The following is a 22,835-nucleotide window of genomic DNA, read 5'->3' on the forward strand; positions in this document are numbered from 1 at the left end:
GACAAGTAAAGTCACTGGGGAAGCCAGAAATTCACTTAACAGCCGTGTTACTTGCTTAACAACAGTGGTGAGTATTTAGTGACTGTGGCCACAATGGTCGTAGAATGGGGCAAAAACTCATTTAACGACTCTCTAACTTAGCAGCATAAATACTGGGCTCAATTATGCTCACACAGTAAGGACTACCTTTAATTATTGGAAGTCTCTTGTCGAAAACGAAGTCGGTCACGTATTTTACCTTCTCAATTGTTTCTCTGTAATCCTTTCACAAAGAAATGGAAATAAATCAAAATGATCCTGAGAAGATTTACAGGTAGTCCTCGACTTACGACCACAATTGAGCCCAATTTTTGTTGTTGTTGCTTATTGAGACATTTGTTGAGTTCTGACCCCTTTTACCGCCTTTCCTGCCGCAGCTGTGACGTGAATCACCGCGGTTATTAAGTGAGTAACATGGTTGTTAAATGAATCGGGCTTCCCCCTTGACTTTACTTTGGGAAAGGGGATCAGACTGCAACAGTTATAAGTACACGCCAGTTGCCAAGTATCTGAATTTTGATCATGTGATCAAGGGGATGTAATGGTGAAAATCTGGTCATTAAGTCTCTTTTTTTGGTGTCGTAACTTCAAGAGTCCCTAAAGGAAATTATAAATTAACAATATCTTCATCATACAAAGAAAACCTGTATAAAATGTTTTACCGATGGTACTCGGCTCCAACGAGATTGGCTAAAATATATCCTAATACAAATCCAAAATGTTGGAAATGCCAACAAGTTGATGGTACCTTCTATCATATGTGAGGGTTATGCCCCGAGACTAAGACATATTGGACTAAAATTAAAAATTGGCTACAGGGAACCACAGGCTACCAAATCAAATCTAACCCAGAACTTTTCCTACTAGGAATTATTAAAGATCAATATCCAAAAATAAAATAAAATATATAATTTTACATATCTTAACAGTGGCCAGGATAGCTTCGGCACAAATGTGGAAAACCTCCAACATCCTAGTGAGGAATTAGTCCAACGAAAAGTAGTGGAATGTGCTGAAATGGACAGGCTCACATTAAAAATGAAAGAGGAAGAGAAGACTCCGAATATTATTCAATCTGGCACAAACGGTATGAACGGATAGCGAACAGGTATAAGAAATAAGATGTGAAGACTAACTGTAAGAGACCTTAAGAAAACGATTTGTAAGTATGTAAAATATATAAGAATATATGGTAGAATCAATTATTGACAAAGATAATAGTTATTGATAGCTGTATATTAAATGTATTAAGACTTATAAGTTAACAATATTTGTAGATGAAAATATGACTTTGAGTTGTATTGGTGGAAAACACAATAAAAATCTATTTTTTTAAAAAAAGTCCCTAAAGGAATGGTCGTAAGTACCATGGAAAAACGGATCTATTTGCAACAGAGGTGTAAAAGGGGCATAATTTTAATCCTTCCAGGTAGGAATGGGAAGAAACAAAATTATTCGGAAAAGATTTATTTTGCCGTCTGTAGGAAAGTAGGAAAAGACGAGTGCCAGCCCAATGAATTTCACTTCGTAAAAAAGACAAGGTTTTGGGATGAAATGTACTTTCAGACTTGCAAGATTGATACCGACCTCAATGCTTCTAACGATGTACAATCTGAAGTTCTGCTTAAACCTGGACTTTTTTTTACTCTCAAAAGACCCACCGGTTTTGAGCAACCTGCCACATTTTTGCACAAGTTCTATAAACCAGCATCCTTTGGAGGGTTTTTTTTGTTTTTTGCAAGCCTCAAATTCTCAACAGGCAAATTCCGACCTCTTTATTTAAGCTTGGCAGTTGCTGTCATGATACTGGATAATCTATGTTGGGTTGCGTTAAGCAGACTCTCTCCTTGCCGGCATGTTATAAAGAAGCACAGCCGCACTGAAGGATGGTCGGAGAATCTTTCAGAATAACAGATGGGACCTTGGAGGTCTTCTAGTCCAACCCCCTTTGCTCAACCAGGAGATCCCATTGACCCTATCCCAATTCCAAGCAGTTCCACCGATTAATTGTCCTCACTGTTAGTAAATTTCTCCTTAGTTCCATAAAGTAAATCAGCAATCAGTCTTCTGAAGGATTTCTTGACCGTAAGCTGAATTAATAGTTGCAGACGGATAGTTTCAGGGCGGGGTCATTGGCACTATCTGAGCTTGAAAGGTTTTCTTGCAGACATTTCATAACCATACTAGTTAATGAATGCAGTGTTCCCGGGGTCACGTGGTCCCCTTTTGCGTCCTTCTGACAAGCAAAGTCGACAGGGAATCCGGATTCACTTAACAACCCTGTGACTAACTTAACAATGGCGGCGATCCACTTCACAACCGAGGCAAGGAAGGGCGTAAAAGAAGGCAAAATTCACTTTCGCTTAACAACAGAAATGTTGGGTTCGACTGTGGCCGTAAGCCGAGGACCACCTGCATTCTGTATTCTAATAAGGTTCTCTAAAAGAAGGGAAATATTAAAATGATTCTGATTCCCCCATTAAACACATCACGGGGAGCGAACTGTTGGAAAAGTGTAGAACTAAGGGGAAATTTTCTGACAATTAGAACAATTTATCTGTGGAACTGCTTGCCACCAGATGTTGCGATTGCTCCAACACTGGAAGTTTTTAAGAAGAGTTGGACAACAATTTGTCTGAAATGATATAAGGTTTCCTGCCTGAGCTGGAGGTTGGTCTATAGGACCTTCAAGGTCCCTTCCAATTCTACTTCTTAAAAAATTCCAACTCTTGTAAACATATATTAATTTTTCAGGCAGAAGCAGGGGCCCCCATACCCCAGGTAAAAAATGGGGTACAGTTTTGATGACAAGCGGCATCCTGGCTTTTTGGATACATAATCCTGGATTTATGACTATAAGGGATGCCTTGTGATTATAAGTCACAACAGTTGTAATGGCATTTTTGTTTGCAGCAGCAGTTCAACTCATTTAACAACTGCCTTGGTTAACAACGGGAATTTTGTTCTCAGTTGTGGTCGCAAGTCAAGGACTACCTGCTGTTGAAAGTAAATTCCTCTGCATAAGCATGATTAGCGGCAATGCATCTGCTTAACGGGATGTTCATGTGTGGACTTTATCTTTTAAGGCCTGATAAAACTCCCTATTTTATCCGACTTTAATTAACCCCCCTTGCTTTGCGAGGGTGGGTGGGCATGAAATCCATTGGCAACCAGGTTCTCTTCTTAATTAGCAAGGTTGCAAAGAAACTTCAGGCCAGAAGGACGGAGAAGGATTCGGAAATGTGGGCGTTCGGAGAGCAAATTCCAAATATAGCTGGCAAATGGGAATCTGGCAGCAGATGCTTCTCCGCCCCATTTAACTGGTCAAAGGTTAGGAAATGGAGCAGATATAAAGGAGAGGAGTGGGGTAGCAATCTTGCCTGTCCCTCCCTTTCTTTCTCTCTCTCTCTCCCCCCTAAATAATTCTATTCGTGTTTTTGCTAGATAAGGATTCAGTTAGCCTAGCTGCTGAACAGGCAGCATGACGGCTTCATCACTGGAGGCTTTTAAGAAGAGACTGGACAGCCATTTGCCCGAAACGGCATTGGGGTTTCCTGCTTGAGCTGGTGGTTAGATTGGAAGACCCTTCCAAGTCAGAATATTCATGAACTGGCAGAGGCATGGTAACCATGTCAGCCAATGAATAGGCAGAGCAACTAAGTCAGCCAATGAGGACTGTTTGGAAACTGAAATTGGAAGGAGCTTGGGCGTGGCTCTGTATTAAGCTCTGAGAAGCTGGTAAGCTGGTCTGAAACGATGAATCAAAACTGAAACAGTTCTCTGCTGTTCTTTCCTCTGCTTGTGTTTTGCCTGTAACTGCTACCATGTTGGAAGAATCTGCTGTTGGTATTGTACATTTACTTTATGTGTCATTACGTGCATAAAGAAGTTAATGAATCCTAACGAATCAGTTAATCTGTGTGGGCTTTCTGGATTTGATTTTCTGCAACTAATTAATGTTATTCTAGTATTCTGTTATTCTGCTACGAGCTTTATACCCGTGCTTCGCTACAAAACTATGTGATCCGGCTTAGTTTTGGGGGAGGAAAATAAGGGGGGAAAATTGTGCCTCTGACTGCTAGCATCCATCGGTAGCATCCTGCTAGTGTGTGAGAGAGTTGAGGGCTATTTGGAAACTGAAACATGGAAACTGAAACAGTATTTGCTGTGTGAGCAAGAAGGAGACAACAAGGAGCCTGGGCGTGGCTTAGCTCAACTGTTCTGTACTAAAGCTGCTTGGTGCTTTGAAACTGAAACTGAAACTAAAACTGAAACTCCTCTGCTTGTGTTTTGCAGTTGGAAGAGATTTCTTTTCAGGTGGGGAGGGGGAGTAGAACTCCTTAGCATCAGAGCATGTCAATAATCATAATATAGGAAATACGAATGCTCTAAGGGTCATTTTGAAAAATCTTAGTGAGCCCCTAGAAGCCAAGAGGAACATATGTGCCAAATTTCAAGTTTGTAGGTTTTACGGTTCTGGAGATTTTGTGATGATGCATGAGGGGTATTTCGCTTTTATATATAAAAATTCTGCTATTCTGTTGTGGGTGCTCCATCACTGGAGTCTTGTAAGAGGAGATCGGACAGGTATCTATCCAGAATGGTATAGGGTCTCCTGCTTCAACAGGGAGGGGGTTGGACTAGATGACCTACAGGGTCCCTTCCAACTCTGTTTTTCTGTGCTTCTGTTGTTCCTCTCAGCTAAGAGCTGAATTTGAAATGGCATAAGGACTCTTCTCCACTGTGAAAGTTGGACCTTAAAAAACAAAAAAATCAAGACAGGAAGAGAATCGGCTCGTTTGAGCTGAGGTGCTGGAAAGGCCTGCATATTCCTTGGGTAGCAAAAAAACCTTGGCTAACCAGCAAGCACTGAGCATATTAAAACCAGACATGTCACCGGAAGGCAAAAATCACAAAACTGCATCTCACTGATTTTGACTATGACATGAGAGATAAATTTCTGGAGAAAGCAATTATGTTGGGAAAAGTCAGTGGAAAAAGGAAAACAGGCTGCCAAAAAAACCCCACGGTAGCTGGACATCGTCAAAGCTGACACCAATCAGAGCATAACAAAATAACAGAGCGGGAAGGGACCTTGAAGGTCATCTAGTCCAACCCCCTGATCAACCAGGAGAACCTGCACCATTCCAGACAAGGGGCTGTCTAGTCCCTCCTTAAAAGCCTTTCGAAGCTACAACAGCACTAAAAAAAAGGGGACCTATGGCCATTTTTCACACTTACGACCATTGCAGCATTCTCCACGTTCCCGTGACCAACGTTCAGGGTCTTGGCAACTGATTCATATTTATGACTGATGCAGTGTCCTCGAGTCATGTGACTTTCTGACGAGCAAAGTCAATGGAGAAGCCAGATTCACTTAACAACGGTGGCAGGACAGGTTGTTAAATGGGGCAAAATTCATTTAACAACTGTCTTGTTTAGCAACATAAATTTTGGGCTCAGTTGTGGTGGTAAGTCATAGGTCCAGCGTCTAATGCAGAGGTCTCCAAACTTGGCAACTTTAAGACTTGTGGGCTTCAACTCCCAGAATTCTCTTCCACCCTGGCTGTGGCATTCTGGGAGCTGAATCCCAGCCTCTCTCAACGTTTGGGAAATTCTGCTCAAATGGTAAAACCTCCCTTCACTGTAAGAAGATGATAAATGCACACTTAAGATAACGCACTAGAAGATGTGCCTAAAAATGCATGTGTTTGGGGTGGAGGTTACAAAATAACAGAATCACAGAATTGAAAGGGACCTTGGAGGTCTTCTAGTCAACCCCTTGCTTAAGCAGATACTACACCATTTCAGACAAGCCATTGTCCGATCTCTGCTTAAAAGCCTCCAGTGTTGGAGCACCCACAGCTTCTGAAGGCAAGTTGTTCCAGTGATTAATTGTTCTCCCTGTCAGAAAATTTCTCCTTAATTCCAGGTTGCTTCTCTCCTTGATTAGTTTCCACCCATTGATTCTGTCCTGCCTTCAGGTGCTTTGGAGAATAGCTTGACCCCCTCCTCTCTGTGGCAGCCCCTCAAATATTGGAAGGCTGCTTTCAGGTCACCCTAAGCTCTTCTCTTTGTTAGATCAGACATACCCAATTCCTGCAACCATTCTTCTTCGTATGTTTTAGCCTCCAGATTTTCTTTGCAGCTTAGTTGAAAGCTTTTACTGAGAAACATTAAAACGGGCTTGCAGCAAATCTGAAATTGACCGGTTTGCTCATTCTTACTGCCGGAGGTGGAAACTTAGTGATTTGCACCCAGATGCTAAACTACTACCCTGTTTCAAGCGAGCATAAAGCTTCTTCCAAGCCTATATTTACCCGCCTGGTCCTTGCCACTCTCTTATTACCGCCCAAAATTCTGCTTGCACCTTCTTTGAAGACGTAATTATCTCCCTAATGGCTGTCAAGGAGCAACCGTTCATTACCTACCACTGTCAATTTCAACAAGGGACAAAGATCTTAGCAATTTGAGATGCCCCACGGATACAAGGTGAGAGGTGAGGTCTTTTTTTTTTTTTTAAAAAAAAAGATCAGGTAGTCCTTGACTTAATGCTGTTTGTTTAGTGACCATTAGAAGCTACACAACCGCACTGAAAAAACTGACTTGTGGCCATTTTTCACACTTAATGACCGTTGCAGCATCTCCAGTCAGAATTTGGATGTTTGTCAAGTGGTTCCTATTTATGACGGTTGCAACGTCCCTGGTGTGTGTGTGTGTGTGTGTGTGTGTGTGTAACGTGATCCTCTTTTGCAACCTTCTGAGAAAAGTCGTTGGGGAAGCCAGCTTCACTTAACAACGCCGTTGCTAGCTAAACAACTGCTGTGATTCACATAAAATGGGGCAAAACTCACTCGCACAGAAATTTTGGGCTCCACGACGGCCGTAAGTTGAGGACTAAGGGTATGGAATTAGCAATGAGGACGAGATTTGGAACATCATGTAAAATCAAGTGCCTATTAACTGAACTGGCCCTGAAATGAGATCCATTCATTTGAGGAAGTCACTTTGTGAATCTGATCATTCAATTATCGCCCTGGGCACGGGACTAAAATATCTCTGAGAGCCAGTTTGGTCTAGTTGTGAAGATGCTGGCTTAGGAACGAGGAGAAAGTGAGTTCTAATCCTGCCTTGGGTGTGAAAGCCAGCTGGGTGACTTTGGGCCAATGACTAGGAAACAGTAAGTTCTAGTTCTACCTTAGACATTAAAGCCAGTTGTGTGACTTTGCATCCATTTTTCTCTCTCTCTCTCAGCCCATCCCACCTCACAGGGTTGTTATTATGAGGAAAATAGGAAGAAGAAGAAGAAGAAGAAGGTGTATTATTACCTTCATCCCTTTGCTTTATTTATAACAAGTAATAGAGGCAGAATTAAAAACCAAACAAATAAGCGCTTGGGGTGGTTGAGAAAGCGCTCTTCTTAAATCTTAACTTCCTGTTTGTCTGAGTGGGGCTTCCTTGCAGGCAGATGGCTTGGAAGATTCGGGGCAAAAGGTGGGGGCTTCCTCTGTGTGTGTGTGTGTGTGTGTGAGAGAGAGAGAGAGAGAGAGCCCAGCCACCGAATCTGTTTCAAATCACCGAATTCTGTTAAATGTCAACAGCGTCCGGGTTATTTTAAACGGAGGACAACAGAGCCCTTGGAAAGCTCCCCAGATTTTTTTTTTGCAGGAGACGAAGCAAAGACGGTGGAAACCTCCCCAGTGGGCCAAGAAAACACTGGGGAAATTGAGCAGGCAGAAAATTGCTCCTTTGGATGGCAACGGAGGCTGTGAGTAACCGGCCCATTTCACAATATTTCCCCCTCTTCTTCTCTTTCTCTCTCTTTCCCTCCCTCCTTTTCTCTTTCTCTCTCTCTCCCTTCCTTCCCCCACTCTCTGTCCAGCAATTCTTTATTTCTCTCATTGTTATCTATCTACTGTCTCTCCACATCCATCCTCATTTGTTTGTCTGTCTGTCCATCCATCTATCCCAGAGGTGGGTTTTCAGCAGGTTGTGACCAGTTCTGGAGAACCGGTAGCGGAAATTTTGAGTAGTTTGGAGAACCTCTGAATGGAGATTTTACAGTATCTTTCCCCTGCCACGCCCACCAAGCCACGCCCACAGAACCGGTAGTAAAAAATTTTTGAATCCCACCACTGGTCCATCCATTCCTCCGTCCACAGTTCCACACATTTACCTACCTACTTATTGTTCTCTCTGTTTCCCTGTCTATCTATCTATCTCTGTTCCCTATTATTCTTCCTCTGTTCCAACTATCTATCATCCTTTCTTCCTTCTTTCTTCCTTCCTCTTTTTCCCTTTTTCCTTTTATTTCTCACTTTCTTTTCCTTCATTCAATCTTTCTTTATGTCCTCCTTCTTTCCCTTCCTTCCTTCTTTCCTTCCTTCCTTCCTTCCTTTTATCCATCCATCCATCTATCCATCCATCCATCCATCCATCCATCTCTCTCTCTTTCTCTCTCTGTGTCTGTCTGTCTATCTATCTATCTATCTATCTATCTATCTATCTATCTATCTATCTATCTATCTATCTATCTATCTATCTATCTGTCTGTCTACCTACCTTATCTATCTATCTATCTATCTATCTATCTATCTATCTATCTATCTATCTATCTATCTATCTATCTAATCTGTCTGTCTGTCTACCTACCTACCTACCTACCTAATCTATCTATCTATCTATCTATCTATCTATCTATCTATCTATCTATCATCTGTCTATCTATCTATCTATCTATCTATCTATCTATCTATCTATCTATCTATCATCTATCTATCTAATCTACCTACCTATCCATCCATCCATCCATCCATCCATAATCATAAAGTTGAAGGGACCAAGTCCAATCCCCGCTTAAGGAGATCCTCTACCATTCTGGAGAAATCATTGTGCAATGTGTTCTTAAAAGCCTCCAGTGTTGGGGCATTCACAGCTTCCGGTGGCAAGCTGTTCCACTGGTTAACTGTTCTCACATAGGAAATTTCTCTTTAAAATTCCAGGTTGCTTCTCTCCTTGATTGGATTTCATCCGTTGCTTCTTCTCCTGACTTCAGGGGCTCTGGAGAATAAGTTGATTCCCCCCTTCTTCTTTGGGGCAGCCCCTCAAATATTGGAAGGCTGCTATCATGTGTCTCTTCTTCTGCTATCATGTCCCTCAACTTCTTCTCTTCATTAAACTAGACAAACCTGGTCCCCTTGTCGTATGCTTTATCCCCCTTGTCATCTGTCTGCTTACCCGTCGTGTGATCATAAACCGTGCGCTCTAATCTATTCGTACAGAATCGCACCTCTGCAAACATTGAGCGGAACAAATGTAACGTCGTTAAAATGGCTTACCACGGGAAGCAGCATCACGGCGAGGGCCCATCCCTTCCAACAGGAGGCCATCCTGGCTGTCAGTCAACTCGAAGGCTCAGTGGGTTTAAAGGCGGAACAACAAAACCTTTGGAAATTTCTGCCACAAGATCTTCAAATCTGAGGAAAGAAAAAAAAAAGCAGAAAATACGTAAAAAGCAAGATCTGGAACTGCGAAATCAAATGGGAAAATCAAAAGAACGATGATCAAAAATTCCGCTTGTGTAAGAAGTGTAATTTTATCTACAAAAAAAATAATAAAAAAATCTCCCAACTCAACACAGAACTTTAGGATACTATGAGCACTTCTGCACTGGTAGTGTTTTCACATACTGACAAACAGAGGGAGGGAGAAGGGGAGACTAGAACCCAAAACTGGCCAGCATACAGGTAGTCCTCGGTTTACAACCACAATTGTGCCAAAAATTTCCGTTGCTAAATGAGACGTTTGTTAAGTGAGTTTTACCCCATTTTCTTGCCACCGTTGTTCAGTGAGCCACTGTCATCATTATGCTAGCCACTTGGAAGATCCCAAAAGGGGATCGTGTGATCTCAGGACATTGCAATGACATTGCGTCATAAATATGAGTCAGTTGCCAAACACCTGAATCTTGTTCACGTGACTGTGGGGATGCCGCAATGATCGTTAAGTGTGAAAAACAGTCTTAAGGTGCTTTTCCCGGTGCTACCGTAGCTTTGAATGGCCACTAAACAAATTACTACTGGTAATTCTCACATTGAGACTTGAAGGACTCAAAAAGAAGGCCTCTACAAATGGCCGCCATCTTGATTTTTTTGACTCCAGTCGCCTCAGGCTTATGTTTCTCAGCATTAAGGGACTGGAAGAGAAGTGGAGTCAGACTTTGTATTGCATTGGGGAGACATAATATGTGGAAAAAACCTTTGGTTATGGGTGAAAAGACTGGTCAGATAAGAGAGGACCCATCCCTCAGCTCGTATAATGGGTAGAGAAAGAGAAGGTAACCTCTCTAGTTTCTCAACCTGTAAAGGAAACAGGGGAGATTTGTACTTTCAGACTCACAAGATTCTGTCAGTGTAGCTTTACAAGAAACTATTAGCCCACAAGGCCAACATCCATATTGCGAGTCGGAGCATACAAAGCTCCTCTCCTCTCTTTTACAGGCCAAGAAACCAGGGAGGCCCCAATTGTTGTTACAAGAAGACATGGAAGGATGCTATCCTGAGAAGGTGACGAGGAGGAGGAGGAAAAGGAGAACAGGGAAAAGGGAAGAGAAAGAGAAGGAGGAGGAAGAGGAAGAGAAGGAGGGGAGGAGGAGGAAGTGGAGGAAGAGAAGGAAGAGAAGGAAAAAGAGGAGGAGGAGGAGGACTCTAGGGTCCTTGGGGCTTTCTGAAGTTGGTTGTTTACTTGAAGACATTTCACGACCCAACTAGGAAACATTATCAGTGCTAGAAGAGGAGGAGGACTTATGGGGTCTTTGGTGCTCTTGAAGCTTGGTTGTTTCTTGCAGGCATTTCATGACCAAATTAGGTAACATTCTCAATGCTAGAAGGGAGTTGGGTTCATGGAGAGGAGGAGAAGGAGAAGAAGAAAGGGAAGAGGAGGGAAGGAGAAAGAGAGGAGGGGGGAAAGATGAGGAAGAGGAGAAAGTGTGGTGAAGGATAAAAGGAGAAGCACAGCATCACTGAGAAGCTTCATTTCCTGAACATTGTATGTGGGTGACTTATTCAAAGCCATGGAAGTTACTCATTTCCTCTCGTAACAGAAGAAAGGAGAGAATGAGGTTACACTTCCATTATGGCTAAACCCTTTCTCTACAACCGAGCAAAAAGTGTTCTCTGCCAAATTTTAAGAAGCCGTGGAAGTAGTCCACCATGACATTTCCTGACCCACTGACAGTTTCTTTCTGGCTTCCCTTCCCTGTTGCTCCAGTGCCCTGCCTTCCTTCCCAAAAAAATGAACAATCGAGGCTGACAGACTTTAGCCTCCTTCAGAAAAGCCTCCAAGACAAGGGAAGGCAACTCGTAATACTGCCAAAAGCCCTGTAGCACCACCAGGACATCTGTGCTACAGGGAGGTCAACGTGAGAGAACGCCTTAAGAGAAGGGGAAACCGCAGATTCCGGCCAGATGTTGCTCAGCGTCAAGAAAACATTGGAAAACTAAAGTTATTTCATCAAGAATACAATTGTCATGACAATTCCATGCACCATGTCTCCCCAAGACCAGGAGAGATCACACTGGAGAGACTGTGCCTTGCCCTCTTGACAAACCCAGGATGGAGTAAGCCAAGAATAATAGGCTCGTGTTATGCATCCTGACTGAAGTCAGCCCCAGTTATACAGCTTAACCAAGACATATATAGCTTAGGGGAGACACGATGGCCATCTTTCAATCCTGGAAGGCTTAGGAAGAGGGGATAGTTTAGCCCCGAGGATAATACCAGGAGCAACGGATGGGATGCTCCGCTCTGCCTTTCTTAAGCCAGGCCACCGAAACAGTCTTACAAGGCGGCCTGGCTTAAGATAGGAGACCGGGGGTGGGGGGAGGAGAGGAAGAGGGAGGGAGAGACGGTGAAGGAGGGAGGGAGAGTGGGAGGAATAGGAAGAGAGAGGGAGGGAAAGGGAGAGGGGGAGAAGAGAGAGAAGAGAGAGATAAAGGAGAAGGAGAGAAGGAGGAAGGGAAAGAGATGGGGAAATAGAGAGTGGCCAAGGGAGAAAGGGATATCTATCTATCTATCTATCTATCTATCTATCTATCTATCTATCTATCTATCTATCTATCTATCTATCTATCTCTGTCTGTCTGTCTATCTGTATCTATCTGTATCTATCTGTATCTGTCTATCTGTATCTATCTATCTATCTATCTATCTATCTATCTATCTATCTATCTATCTATCTATCTATCTGTTTCTCTCTGTGTATCTATCTATGTATCTATCTATCTATGTATCTATGTATCTATCTATCTATCTATCATCTATCTATCTATCTATCTATCTATCTATCTATCTATCTATCTATCATCTATCTATCTGTCTATGTATCTATCTATCTGTCTACCCTACCTACCTACTTACCTACCTATCATCCATCCATCTTCTGCCTGCCTGCCAGCCTACCTACCTATTATCTACCTATCTATCTATCTATCTATCTATCTATCTATCTATCTATCCATCCATCCATCCATCATCCATCCTCTCTCTCTCTCTCTCTCTCCATCCTCTGTCTGTCTATATCATCTCTCTGTGTATCTATCAGTCTGTCTCAGTCTCTTTGTCTGTTGCTAATCGACAACTACTTGCAATTATATGATTTGGATTAACATAATGCTAATTAGATCAATAAGTATCACTAGGTATTTTACGGTTTCATTTATTTATGCAACATTATTTATTCCCTGTGGCTGCCTCCGTCTTAAGGATTGTCCTCCTAAAATTAAATTGGCCTCAATTTTGACAGTTTTCCAGAAGTCTTTAAGAGGGGGAATGTGTTCCCAGACATGAGAGTCAGAGTTCGTGATGCAATTTCTATTTATCTAGATTGATTCAGCTCCTCAGCTGTTGATTATACTTTTATGTTATGTTTCTGTATTGTTTTTTTTAACTCCCAGGAAAACAAACCAATGAATTACTGAACCTACCAATCCAAAGTTCTCACTCAAAGCACAAACAACCAGACTCCAATTATCTCACTTTGGACACATGGTGTGAAGGCCCAAATCTCTGGAGAAGATCTCCAAGCTGGAAGGAAAGAGAAGAGGACAATCAAGTGGGTGGACTCCAATAGAGAAGTGGTGGGAGGACCACCGGAAGACTTGAAGAACCAGTTTTGGGATCAGATTCTCTTGGAGGAGATCAATCCATGTGTTTACTACAGGTCAACATTGACTTGAAGGCATCTAACGAATCCATCCATCTAACTCCCAGCTTTCTTGCAAAGTCCATTATGGTGGAAAATATGGAAGTGGGAGAGAAGGAGAAGATGAACAGAAGGTGGATGGACTCAGTTATAGTGGAGAAGAATATGCATACTATTGGAAGATTCGAAAGACCAGGCTAAAGAGAGATCAATAACGGGGAAATCTATCGACCTGGTCATTGAGTGTTGCCATAACAACCTTGTAAGGTAAATTGGGCTGAGAGAGAGAGTCACCCAGCTGGCTTTCATGACTAACGTGGGACTATAACTCACGGTGTCCTGGTGATTGGCTTAAAGTCTCCCAACTGGCTGTTATGCTTATGGTGGGACTAGAACTCACTGTCTCCTAGTGATTGGCTCAAAGTCACCCAGCTGGCTTTCGTTCCTAAGGTGGGACTAGAACTCCCAGTATCCTGGTGATTGGCTCAAAATCACCCAGCTGGCTTTCATGCTTAAGGTGGGACTAGAACTCCCCGTCTCCTGGTGATTGGCCCAAAGTCACCCAATGGCTTTCATGCCTAAGGCGGGACTAGAACTGCAGGTCTCCTGGTGATTGGCTCAAAATCACCCAGCTGGCTTTCATGCCTAAGGTGGGACTAGAACTCCCCGTCTCCTGGTGATTGGCTCAAAATCGCCCAACTGCCTTTCGTACCTAAGATGAGACTAGAACTCTGAAAACATGTCATTTTGGGGAAAACTGCACTCGTCGTGAAGTTCATTGAACAACGGCTGCAGAAAAATGGTGGTAAATCCAGTTAGTCACATGACCGACTCACAACAACGATGGGCAAGGCTCAATATGGTCACAGTTCGAGAACTGCCTGCCTTTGATCAGAGAAACTAAAAGGTTGGGGTTGAATCCATTCTCAGCCGTACGAGGGAGAGAATAGAGTAAAAAACTGTCTGGGAAGCCGAACCTCAGTCAAATTTCAAGTCATCATATAATTATTATAATGACAGAGTCCTCCTCAAAGAGGCAGAGATAACCCAATTCATTACTGAATGGAAACCGACAAGATAAACTTTCAAAGCACTTAGCACTTCTTCGATGTCGTGAAATGTGGAACTAATAAATTATCTCTCTCAAGAGAGAGATGGGAGAGAGTTGAAAATCCGTTGAGTTCCAGGCAAAAAGTTGTTGAATTTTTGGGGGGAGGCGTGACCAAGATTTTCACGGGCTGCTAACGGCTTGCTCAGAAACGATACAGGGCCGTTTGTCGAGTCACTGAAGTTACAATGGCACTGAAAAAAGGGACTTACGACCCATTTTTCATCCGTACGGCTGTTGCAAAATCCCCGTGGTCACCCGATCCAAATTCAGATGCTTGGCAACTGACTCATATTTATGACGGTTGCAGTGTCCCAGGGTCACGGGATCCCCTTTTGCGACCATCTGACCAGCAAACTTAACACTACAGTGTTTTACTTAACAACTGAGACCAAAAAGGTCATATAATGGGGCAAAACTCAGTTAAGAAATGTCTCGCTTAGCAACATAAATTTTGGGCTCAGTGATGGACGTAGGTTGTGGTTTACTTGTACCTGAAATTCCATCGCTTACCTAGGAAGTACAAGGAAAACTCGATTTTTCCTTGGAAAGATGTGATTCTTGTCTTAACACCGTTTGTTCAGTGACTGTTCAAAGGTATAACTGGTGAGATAGACAGCAAATCAGTAACAGCACTGTAAAAAGGGATTTGCAACTGGTCCTCGCGCTTATGACCATCGCAACACCTCCCACAATCGCGTGATCAAAATTATGGTGCTTAGCATTCAGCCTCTATTAACGACGGATATGTCATCCTGGGGTCGGCTGACCTCCATTTGCAACCTTCCAAGCTGGCTTCTGGGCAAGCAAAGGGGAGGGGGAGCAAGATTCATTTAAGGACCACACAATTCACTTAACAACTGCAGCAATTCTTGTAACCACTGTGGCAACTCATTTAACAACTGCCTTGCTTTGCAAGGGAAATTGGGGTCCCAGTTTTGATCATGAGAGAAGGATGACTTGAATCATACGAAAACACTTGGGTATATTTTTTAAAAATGCAACACAAGCTGTCTTCGACACACAACCACAATGAAGCCCCAAATTTCCATTGCTAAGCGAGTTTTGCCCCATTTTACAGCCTTTCTTGCTATGGTTGTTAAGTGAATCACTGAAGTTGTCAACTTAATAACACAGTTGTTCAGTGAATCACTGTAGTTGTCATCTTAATAACAAGGTTGTTAAGTGAATCTGGCTTCCCCCCTCGACTTTGCTAGTCAGAAGGTCTCAAAAGGGGATTGTGTGATCCCGGGACACTGCGACCGTCATAAATATGAATCTGTTGCCAAGCACCTGAGTTTTGATCAGGTGACCCTGGGGAATGGCTGCAATGGTCGTAAGAATAAAAGAACAGTCACTGTTTTGAGTCTCATCGTAACTTTGAAGTCACTAAATGAATGGAGGAAAGCCAGATTCAATTAACAACTGTGTAATTCACTCAACACTCATGCCAAGAAAGATTGTAAAGTGGGGCACAACTCACTTAACAACCTTCTCGCCTTTGGGCTCGATTGTGTGATTCAAGCAACTTTGGGTCAAGTTGGGTCATGAAATGTCTACAAGAAAACCACCAAACTCAGAGAGTATCAAAGAATATCAAAGACCCCACAGTCTTTCTCCTCCTCCTCCTTCTCCTCCTCCTTCCCCCTCCTCTTCCTCTTTCTTCTTCCTCTTCTTCCTCCTTCTCCTCTTTCTCCTCCTCCCCTGGGACCCCACAGTAGTAATAGCACTAGTTGTTGTTGTTGTTGTTGTTGTTCTTCTTCTTCTTCTTCTTCTTCTTCTTCTTCTTCTTCTTCTTCTTCTTCTTCTTCTTCTTCTTCTTCTTCTTCTTCTTCTTCTTCTTCTTCCTCTTCTTCTTCTTCTTCTTCTTCTCCTCCTCCTCCTCCTCCTCCTCCCTCCTCCTCCTCCTCCTCCTCCTCCTCCTCCTCCTCCTCCTCCTCTTCTTCTTCTTCTTCTTCTTCTTCTTCTTCTTCTTCTTCTTCTTCTTCTTCTTCTTCTTCTTCTTCTTCTTTTCTTCGTCTTCGTCTTCTTCTTCTTCTTCTTCTCATTCTGCTTCTTCTCCTTCTCCTCTCCTTCTCTTTCTTCTTCCTCTTCTTTTCTCCTCCTCCTCCTCCTCCTCCTCTTTTTCCTCTTCCTTTTCCTCTTCTCCGCAAACCCTTCTAGCACTGATAATATTCCCTAGTTGGGTCATGAAACGTCTTCAGGAGAACAACCAAGCTCAGAGACCACCAAGGACCCCGCAGTTGTAACCCTGAGCTACAAATATTTCCTCTTATTAGCATCAACATTATATTCCAGCAGCAGTATTGCACACCTACTGGCAACTGCACAACACTAAACATAATTGGATATAGCAAATATCTACTGTACGAGTGATCATTTGTATTTCCAGTAACGTTATCTTCCCCAGTGCAAATAAATAGTTTTGCGGGGCATGTATGCATTGGTGTAGGTGTATCTGTGTATATGTGAGTGGGTGGCCATCTTTATTTATTTTTAATAGCCAGCAATAATCTGGTTGGTTTTTGTTGTTGTTTTTCCATTTTTCCTGAGCTTAATAATTCCCTTGTCTTATTGCTTGTCCTCACAAGCAATTTTGTCTGGGTGCTGTTTTCCTTCCCCCTCCCAGTCTTGGTTATTTTTAACTTACGCTTATTTCCTCATTTTTGAGGGGGTTACGAACGTCGTGCCTTTCTGGGATGCTGTACGAAATTAGACAATGAAAGAATTTTTCAAACAACAACTTTAATCCTATTTAAAGAATCCGTTGTTGTTTGGCGCGGCCTCCTTCTTACGCAATACCAAACCGAACATGCTAATTTGGGTGAAGTTCAACAGTGTAAATGAAGCCGTGCAAATTTGGAAATAATTATTATAATTCAAAGAGAAAGACATCTTCACAAAGTGGAGAGGGCTGGGAGCTGATGACAGGGTATCTTTTAAATCTTTTTTTGGGGGATGCGCCATGTGGCTAAACGACTTCCAGGTTTCAGATTTGTCCCTTATTTTATGCCTTTTATTTGTGCGTTTGTTTGGATCTGCCTCACTCCAGAAAAACTGGGAGGATAACAGTGGATCGAAACCAAAATAGGAAGCACGTAAGAGGATGCGAGAAGGTACAGGTATTCCTTGACTTACAACGGTTCATTTGAGGTTACAACTGTACTGAAAAAAAAGCAACTTAGGACCGTGGTTCACACTTACAACTGTTGCAATGTCTCTGTGGTCACAGGATCAAAATTCAGTTGCTTGGGCAACTGATTCATATTTATGACGGTTGCAATGTCTCACCTTACATGATCTCCCTTTGGCGACTTTCTGGCAATGGGGAAGCCAGATTGACTTAACAACCGTGTTGCTCATTTAACACTTGGAGTGAATCGCTTAACAATGGTGGCGGGGAAGGTCGTAAAATGGAGCAAACCTCACTTACCAGCAGGTCTCACTTACCAACAGAAATGTGGGGCTCGATTGGGGTCTTAAGTTGAGGACTTCCTGTAATCAACACATCTATAATGTACTGGCCGCTGCAAACAAACCCCCAGATAAGAATGAAAAACCAGACCGTCTCCTCACCTTCGCATTGGAGAACACAACCAGAGTTTTAAAGCTTTCGGGAGAGTTAAAAGGGTTGAGGGCCCTTTAAATTGGGTGGGTGGGGGGTATTTTATTCTAAAAAGTGGTGCTGCAACAAAAGAGACCCCTGTCTTGGTCGCCCCAAGGGAGCCTTTAATTGTGGGGCCCTCAGTGCTCTCACTGAGTGTGGTGGTTTTCTTGCAGATGTTTTATAACTAGGTTACATAAGAAGGAGGAGGAGGAGGAGGAAGAGGAGGAAGAAGAGGAGGAGGATGTGGAGGAAGAGAAGGAGGAGGACTGTGAGGTCCTTGGGGCTTTTTGAGATTGGGGTTTTTCTTGCAAACATTTCATTACCTAATTAGGTAACAGCATTAGTGATTTGTACTGATGATGTTACCTAGTTGGGTCATAAAATGTCTGCAAGAAAACTATCAAGGCCAGAGGGCATCAAGAAACCCACAGTCTTTCTCCTCCTCCTCCTCTTCCTCCTCCATGTCTTTTCTCTCCCCCCGCAACAAACCCCACTCCTTTCCATCACTGATTATGTTACCTAGTTGGGTCATAAAATGTCTGCAAGAAAACTATCAAGGCCAGAGAGCATCAAGAAGCCCACAGTCTTTCTCCTCCTCCTTCTCCCCCGTCCCTTTTCTCTTCCTCCTCCTCCTCCATGTCTTTTCTCTCTCCCCCCCGCAAACCCCACTCCTTTCCATCACTGATTATGTTGCCTAGTTGGGTCATGAAATGTTCGCAAGGAAGCAGCCAAGTTCAGAGAGCACCCTTGCTGGGAAAGACAGAAGGGAAGGAAAGATAACCAATAGATGGACCGGATTATAGTAGCCATGGATATATCATTAGAAAACCAGAAGGCCAGGTTAGATTGTCAGATTGACATGGGGAGGTCTTATCTTGTGGTCACCAAGAGTCATCACCAAGCTGATGGGCCATAATCATGTTTTAGGCTCCTGGAGAAGACCATGAGGCCGGAACATGGAAGGACAGAGAAGAAGACGACAACCTGTAGCACCATGGATGGACTGACTTATATAGTGATGCTGGAGGCACTGTTGGGAGGTCTAAAAGAGAACGTTGGGGATTGTCCATCATGGAGAACTTCTACCAATGGGTGGAGAATAATCAAGGAGAAAACCAACCTAGAACTAAGGAGAAATTTCTTGACAGTGGGGACAATTAACCAGTGGAACTACTTCCCTCCAGAAATTGTGGGTGTTCCATCACTGGAGGCTTTCAAGAAGAGACTGGATAACAATTCGTCTAAAATGTTATAGGGTTTTCTGTTTCAGTAAGACCTCCAAGGTCCCTTCCATCTCAAATTATTCTTTACATAGTCACTAGTTGTCAGAAATGACTCAATGACTCACCCAATCAATCCTTATTACATCTTGCAACCCAAGGTAGCATGTGGAAATGTTCTATGTTGATCTATTTTTCTTTCTTCTTGGAGGAGGGAGGTGCTAATCGATAAGTGCAGCGTAGGATTATTTGATTCAAATGTTGTTTATCCAGCAGAGGCCTCGTTTACCATCTTGATATTTCTTTGATAACTATCTCATTTTCACACTGATGCCTCTTTCTTAGCCTGTAATGAACCGTGTTTGATTTTGTATTCTGGTCGTTGTGCCTTGTTCTTCGGGTTTATTGCCCAGTGTGAGCAGTGCAGACAGCGGGAGGGAGATATATAAATATTTTTAATTGGAGATACAATGCTAGGCCGTGACGGAGAAATTGTTTGGCGACTGCTTTCCCTGTGTCCTTCTAAATTTCTCAGACAATTGTCCTTGAAGTTAACCTCCAAAATAATGGCCAAGGATATCTGTGAGCTCTGGAAATGGATGCATGCTTTCTTCGCCACAAAACCTTTTGACGGGTCACCAAGGGGAGGAAGGACACTGAATGGTTCAAGAGGACTTTCTGCTGACGTCCAACGATACCTCTGGCATTCATCCAATCCTATTATTCCTTGGAGAGGTCTATAATGCTGCGATTGGTGGAAGGGACGAGAAGGAGAGGACAACTACGTGAAGGATAGAGAAGAGGAAAACTGGAGAGAAGAAAGGAGGAGGAGAAGAGGTGGAGAAGGAGGAAGAGGAGAAGAAGAGGAAGAAGGAGGAGAGGAGAAGAGGAGGAGGAGGAGAGGTGGAGGAGGAGGAAGAGGAGGAAGAAAAGGAGGCGGGGAGGAGGAGAAGAAAGGAGGAGGAGGTGGCGGATGAGGAGAAGAAGAAGTGGAGGAGGAGGAGGAGGAAGAGGAGGGCAGGGAGGAGGAGAAGAAGAAGAGGGAGGAGAGGATAAGAGAAGGAGGAGGAGGAAGAGGAGGGCAGGGAGGGAGGAGAAGAAGAAGAGGGAGGAGAGGATAAGAGAAGGAGGAGGAGGAGAGGAGGGCAGGGAGGAGGAGAAGAGGAGGAGGAGAAGGAGAAGAAGAGGAAGAGGAGGAGAAGAGAAGGAGGAGAGGTGGAGGAGGGGGAAGAGGAGGAGGAGGAAAAGGAGGGTGGGGAGGAGGAGAAGAAGAGGGGGTGGCGGATGAGGAGAAGAAGAGGAAGTGGAAGAGAAGGAGGAGGAAGAAGAGGGCGGGAGGAGGAGAAGGAGAAGAGGAGGAGAAGAGGAGGAGGAGGAGGAGGGAAGAAGAGGGCGGGGAGGAGGAGAAGGAGAAGAGGAGGAGAAGAGGAGGAGAAGAGGAGGAAGAGGAGGAAAGAGAGGGCAGTTAGGAACAAGGCAAATGGACTGTTACAGCAGTGATGGGTGCCCTGTTGGAAGCCCTGAAGGTTGGGGCAGATCCTCCTAAAGAAGAACCTACCTGTCCAACCCCAAGAGTTGACATCTATACAATGGAGTTTCAGCCATCAGCCAACTCACATTTGATCTGGCCAGAATGTGGCTTGTGACGATCCATTTTTGGGAAAGCTAAGAAGACAACCTCCCTGTCTGGACTAATTCGATCTCGCTCGTCCATCCCAGCCGTAGAGGAGACCCTGGACCATTTTGGAGACCATCTTGAAAAAGTGGATTCGAGAGCTCTCAGGAAAAAACACGAACGGCAGATTCGCCCTTGGAGGCTGCAACGGGATTCTCCTCCTTGGAAGCGGGTTGGAAGGCGGTGTTACTAAACCCCTTAATTTTTATTTATTTATTTGTTTTTTAAAAAAGAGGGGGGGAGAGAATCCGAGCGTCGCATCCGTTTCCTGATCCAGCCCATCTTGCAAGGTGGCCTCAGCCTGGGGATTTTGAAGCATCTCCGTAGAGGATAAGTTATCTCCCTTCTCCTCCTTTACGCGCGGTTAATTGAAGGGTTTTAAAAGCGGTTTCTCCCACCCACACTGTAACCTCATTCTCCCCTTTCTTCTTTTACGAGAGGAAATGAGTAACTTCCACGGCTTTGAATAAGTTACCCACATATAATGTTCAGGAAATGAAGCTTCTCAATGATGCTGTGCTTCTCCTTTTATCCTTCACCACACTTTCTCCTTCCATCCTCTTCCCTTTCTTCTTCTTCCTCCTCTTCTACTTTCTTCCCCTTTTATTTTTCTTCTTCCTCTTCTTCCTCCTCTTCTCCCTCTCCTCCTTTTCCTCTTCTCCTTCTCTCTACCTTCCTTCTTTCATTCTTCTTCTTCACCTTCTCCTCCTCTTCTTTCACTTTCTCTCCTCCCTGCCTCCTCCTCCTCCTTTTCTTTTCCCTTCTTCTCTTCCTCTTCTACCCACACTCTCCTCCTCCCGCAGAGAAGCAGAACTTTGTGCTACGCACACACAACTCTGTGTGTGTGTCTGTGTGGATCGCACAATGTCGGACTGGCATCTCCAGCAACTGATGGTGAATTATTCCAGTTGCCCACTGCTTTCTCCTCACAATTGCACCATCTCTGTGTTAACAACCGTGGAGGAAAGCCAAGGTGCCAATCAGCTTTTTAGTATCTCGATCTTTTCCTGAGACTGCAGAACAAGGAGTTTTACACTGAACTCCCCCGAGTTCAGGCACACAATTTAGAAATGTTCCTAAGGAAGTCCGTCCCGGGAAGAGAGGTAGCCGCCTTACGATGCCAATTGAGGCCAATGTCACTGTTGCCGAGTGAGCTGAGTTTTGCGCCGTTTTGTGGCCCTTTCTTGCCACAGACGTGAAGTGAATCACTGCAGCGGTTACAAGGTTGTTAAGTGAGTCTGGCTTCCCCGTTGACTTCACTCGTCCAAAGGTCGCAAAAGGTAATCACATGACACACACAAAACCCCAGGACACTCAAGAGGAAGAGAAGAAGAGGGAAGAGGAGGAAAGGAGAGGAGGAGGAAGAGGAGGGAGGAGGAGGAGGAGGAAAGGAGAGGAGGAAAGGAGAGGAGGAAAGGAGAGGAGGGAGGAGGAGGAGGAAGAAAGGAGAGGAGGAAAGGAGAGGAGGAAAGGAGAGGAGGAAAGGAGAGGGAGGGAGGAGGAAGAGGAAGAAAGGAGAGGAGGAAAGGAGAGGAGGAAAGGAGAGGAGGGAGTAGGAGGAGGAAGAAAGGAGAGGAGGAAAGGAGAGGAGGAGGAAGAGGAGGGAGGAGGAGGAGGAAGAAAGGAGAGGAGGAGGAAAGAAGTGGAGGAGGAGGAAGAGGAGGGAGGAGGAGGAGGAAGAAAGGAGAGGAGGAGGAAAGAAGTGGAGGAGGAGGAGGAGGAAGAAAGGAGAGGAGGAAAGGAGAGGAGGAGGAAAGAGGAGGAGGATGATTGTGGAGTCCATGGTGCTTTCTGAGCTTGGTAACTTTCTTTCCGACCTTTCACGACCCAACTAGGTAACCTCATCAGTGCTAGAAGGGAGTGGGGTTTTCTCTCATTTAATATACTAGCAGCTCCCTTTGTCCAAGCTGCGACTGCCTCGGTGCTTCCTTGACCGGGAGTCCCTGGATCCTAGCGTCCTTTTCCTTTGTGTGCCCTAGAACCGC

At 44.0% G+C, this 22,835-nt stretch overlaps 1 protein-coding gene across 8 annotated transcripts in view; it reads right to left on the bottom strand.

The window, feature by feature from the left end:
- Window positions 1-22,835, bottom strand: part of ADCYAP1R1 (ADCYAP receptor type I) — an 87,959-nt gene that overhangs the window by 47,098 nt on the left and 18,026 nt on the right. For all 8 annotated transcript variants that reach the window (XM_087917554.1, XM_087917551.1, XM_087917556.1 and 5 more), the window contains exon 2: window positions 9,378-9,515. In XM_087917554.1, coding sequence (XP_087773680.1) covers window positions 9,378-9,428 — 51 coding nt within the window. In that variant the 5' untranslated portion in view covers window positions 9,429-9,515. The remainder of the gene's footprint in view (window positions 1-9,377; window positions 9,516-22,835) is intronic.

The sequence above is a fragment of the Pseudonaja textilis genome, chromosome Z (genome assembly GCF_049901715.1).
Source record: "Pseudonaja textilis isolate UNSWEBS1 chromosome Z, rPseTex1.2, whole genome shotgun sequence".
Taxonomy (NCBI): Eukaryota; Metazoa; Chordata; class Lepidosauria; order Squamata; family Elapidae; genus Pseudonaja; species Pseudonaja textilis.